Source organism: Pinus tabuliformis, chromosome J, assembly GCF_031772625.1.
Source record: "Pinus tabuliformis cultivar Carrire ecotype Pingquan chromosome J, CPIR1, whole genome shotgun sequence".
NCBI lineage: Eukaryota > Viridiplantae > Streptophyta > Pinopsida > Pinales > Pinaceae > Pinus > Pinus tabuliformis.
In genome coordinates, this window is record NC_142295.1 from 793312824 (window position 1) to 793316730 (window position 3907).

Genomic DNA, 3907 nt, shown 5'->3' on the forward strand with positions numbered 1-3907 from the left:
TAAAATCATCGCAGAGAGAATGAAAATGGTCCTCAACTCTTTCATAACCAGGGATCAGCATGCGTTTTTAAAGGATAGGAATATCCTCGATGCAGTCGCATCCACTCAGGAATGCTTGTTCTCAGTCTTAATGAAAAACACAGACGCTGCTATTCTAAAGATAGATTTGGAAAAGGCATATGACTATTTGGATTGGGGGTTCCTTCGTATCCTCCTCGAAAAAATTGGTTTGAGAGCTCATGGAATCAACTGGGTGATGGCATGTGTTGAGAATGTTAAATATTCTGTCATCATTAACGGATCCCCATCCTCTTTCTTTCAGGCGGAGAGAGGGCTTCGCCAGGGCTGCCCGCTCTCTCCACTTCTCTTTATTTTGGTCATGAATGCTCTCAGCACTCAGATAAACAAAGCCGTTGCCGACAAACGTTGTGCTCCTGTCAAGATGTGCAAGAATATTTTTCTGTCTCATAACTTGTTTGTCGATGATATTCTTATATTCGCTATGCTTTGCAAATCAAGCTGGATATGCCTCAATGAAATATTTCAGAAGTTTCAATCGGCATCGGGTCTTACCATTAACAGAGCCAAATCTATGCTATATCATAACGACACAAATGAGGAACTGGTTCAATGGATAGCGGCTTTATTTGGTATCAATCTGGCTCCTTTCAAAGACAGCTTTAAGTATTTGGGCTTTTTCCTCAAGCCGAAGGGGAATCGCAAACAGGATTGGGCATGGTTGATCGACCGATTTTATAAAAAAATTCAAGGTGGGAGATGCGATTTCTATCTTTAGGTGGAAGATTTATCCTAGTTCAGTCCGTCTTATCACAGCTTGCGGTATACTGGGCACATCTTTATTATCGTCCTTCTTCCATTATCAACAAAATGGTTTCCATATCTGCAAATTTTCTATGGAGTGGCAGATCTCATCTCTCAAAGATACACCTGGTAAAGATGGATTCTATTGCAAGACCAAAGAGGTCTGGCGGATGGGGACTGTTACATATGAGAACTTTTGGCAAGGCACTCCTCTATAATTCTCTTAAAAGAGGTATCTTCGGTGTGGGCAAATGGAGTTCTATCATCAATCAAAAATATCTGAAAGGTAGGCCTATCGTTTATTGGTACAGGAGAAAGTCACTGGGCTCTTTAAGGGGATCTGCTATATGGCTTGGCTTCAGAAAGATTCAGGAGCTTTTCTTCGAGTTCCTAAGATGGCGTATCAATTTCGGCTCCAGCATTCTTATCGGTCTGGAACCCACCGTCCTTGGGTTGGAAGATTCTCTCTCACCTGATTTTGTTTCTTTCCTTCACTCTCGAGGCCTATTCACTTGGAACAAACTGATTCAGTCATGGTCATCATCGACGCCCACCTGGAAGAATGCAGCAGATCTCAACCTGCCTCCCTCTCTGTGTCATCTATGGGAATTCGCGGTCAAGAATTTTGAGGACAAAGGTATTAAACAGTCAGGGATCAGCGATGTTTTGGTATGGTCGAAAGCGCATTCCTCACAGCCTGTCTCTATTAAAGACCTGTATACAGCCGCTTCGTCAATTTCTCCGCCGCCTCCTATGCCCATCTTTCCTATAAAGCTTTGGAAAGCTTCATGCCCGCTCAAGACAATTCTATTTTCCTGGTTGGTTTTCTCCAATAGGAACCTCACATGGGAGGTCCTGCAAAGAAAAGGCTGGACGGGTCCTGGTCGATGTGTCATGTGCTGTAATGCGCCAGAATCAAATATCCATATGTTTTTTCAATGTCCGGCATCGGCTCATATCTGGTATGAACTCTCTTTAACTTATGGTTTTCCTCATCAAGTTTTCTCCTCTGTACACGATGCATTCAGGTGGTGGAGCGATCAATGTCCAGCTTGGAGATCGGTTTTCATCCTCACCTGCTGGTTTCTTTGTAAGTGGAGAAATTCCCACATTTTCCAGGAGTCAAAGGCTCCTATCGATTCTGTGCTAGTGCACATATCTGCTCTGGCTGCTTCAGATTGATATCTTTTTCTTCTCTTTGGTTTTTGTATACGATCTATATGGTCTTCTCCTCATGGATGTAATTCTCCCTACCTCTCCTTATTTTTGGATAGCTATTGTGAACATACTTGAACATATTTGGTTTTTTGGTATGGTCCTCCGGACCTCATTTGGAATAGCTCTTCCTTTTTTGCGGCTCTGAGCAGCCCATCTATTGTCATCTGGAACAGCAGGCTCGCATCTGGCTTTTCCATGTATCAGCTCATTATATTTCCTGAATATAATATACATGTTGATTTTCTCTCTGAAAAAAAAAAAACAAATTAAACAGTATCCTACAAACTCAAAATGTCTCTGATTTAATAAATTCTGCTACATTAGTTTGAAATACTTGACAATGTGTCATTTAGCCTTCGAAGCTAGAGGAAAACCTAGAATTTTATCTTAATTATTCCCACTGATTCTTCATAGATCTCATTTGCAGATTATATCTTATTGATCCAATTTTAATTCTTGACTTAATAGATGAAAACTTGTTTGCTAGACATCTGGTAAATGGTAATATTGAGTATCAATCAGCCATATATAATAAATTATAAATCATCTGCAAATTCTGAATAAATCTGACAAACTGAATGCTACCAGTATACCTGTCAGTATTTCCTTTAAATTACCTTGGAAGGTAATTTAAGAACAGGCAAAGACACAATTTCATCTGATTATTTCTTGTTCATCATTAACTGAATTCATTACCAAAATTTACTGGAGAAGTGAAAATAAAAAAATGAAACCATGATTGAAATTTCAACTTAATTTGATTTACGTGGTAGTGGTAACCTGTATTATCTGGTAAGAAAGGTATTGCAAAACACATTTGGAACAAAAATTTAAAAAATGAGAACATCCATGAAATAGTAGAGATGGGTATGTTTAAATCAGAGGTACCTGCAAACATTCTAATTAGCTGAACGTAGAGTATGGAAAAAAATTGTGTTATGCAAGCCAAAATAGGCAAGAATCGAGCGGGAACCCAGATGGAGGAGTCGAAATAACTCTAAAAACCATCAAGGTTTCATACAAAAATATAGCCACAGGATGGCTATCGGACAAAGCAAAAATTCCAGAACTTGAACCGATTTGAAATGCAAAGGAATAAAGAATAAGAATGACTGGTCTCTCCAATAGCCCAATAATAGATGCAGTAATCAAAAGCAAGATATAATGACCAGATAGAACCAATGAGCGTGAACAATTTCGACAAACATTCAAGATGTGTTTGGCGACATAGGGCAATCATGATTGATCAGGAAGACAAATCCATGAGAGCAGAGGAATACAGAATGTAATGGCTCATCAGTCAAACAGCCAAATAACAGATACCAATAACTGGAGGCAAGAGATGATTACTGGATACAAGAAGCAGAAACAATTTCCACAGAAATTCAAAATTTGTTTGGAGACACACGACAAGGATTATTGATGAGGCCAGCAGTTCCATGAGAGCAAAGGTTTAAAATCCATGGATATGGCCTCGCAATAGGTATACACCACAAGATGTCCATATTGCCTGCCCTGGCAGGACATGAGAAGCTCTCAATTTAGTGTCTGCTTATTTAAGAATTTAGTCAGTTCAATGCAGTCAATATTTTTTACGGTTAGAATTGTAGCCACATGAGTCAGAATAGTACTTATGTATGTGATTAGTTACTCTGATTAATATCAATATCCTATCAGAATGCACACGTGACAAGAATTGCATGATGGGATAGTGTACTATATGACAGAAATAAGATATACACGAGATAAAAATATAGATATAAGTTCCTTACAACTAATGAACAAGATAAATAATTCAAGCATTACCTGCAACATTGAGCATCCCCTCATCATCATTCCATGTGTAGAAGCATGGATGCCTTTTTAT

The 3907-nt window shown here is 39.0% G+C and overlaps 1 protein-coding gene across 1 annotated transcript; it reads left to right on the plus strand.

Annotated features, from left to right (window-relative positions):
• The first annotated feature begins 957 nt into the window (after positions 1–957).
• Positions 958–2004, plus strand: LOC149229104 (uncharacterized). The gene has a single exon (XM_089380953.1). The coding sequence runs from the start codon at positions 958–960 to the stop codon at positions 2002–2004; it is 1047 nt and encodes a 348-aa protein (XP_089237079.1).
• The last annotated feature ends 1903 nt before the right edge of the window (positions 2005–3907 follow it).

Excerpts from the sequence above, each read along its gene's own strand:
- LOC149229104 (XM_089380953.1), top strand. The coding sequence starts at position 958 with ATGGATTCTATTGCAAGACCAAAGAGGTCTGGCGGATGGGGACTGTTA.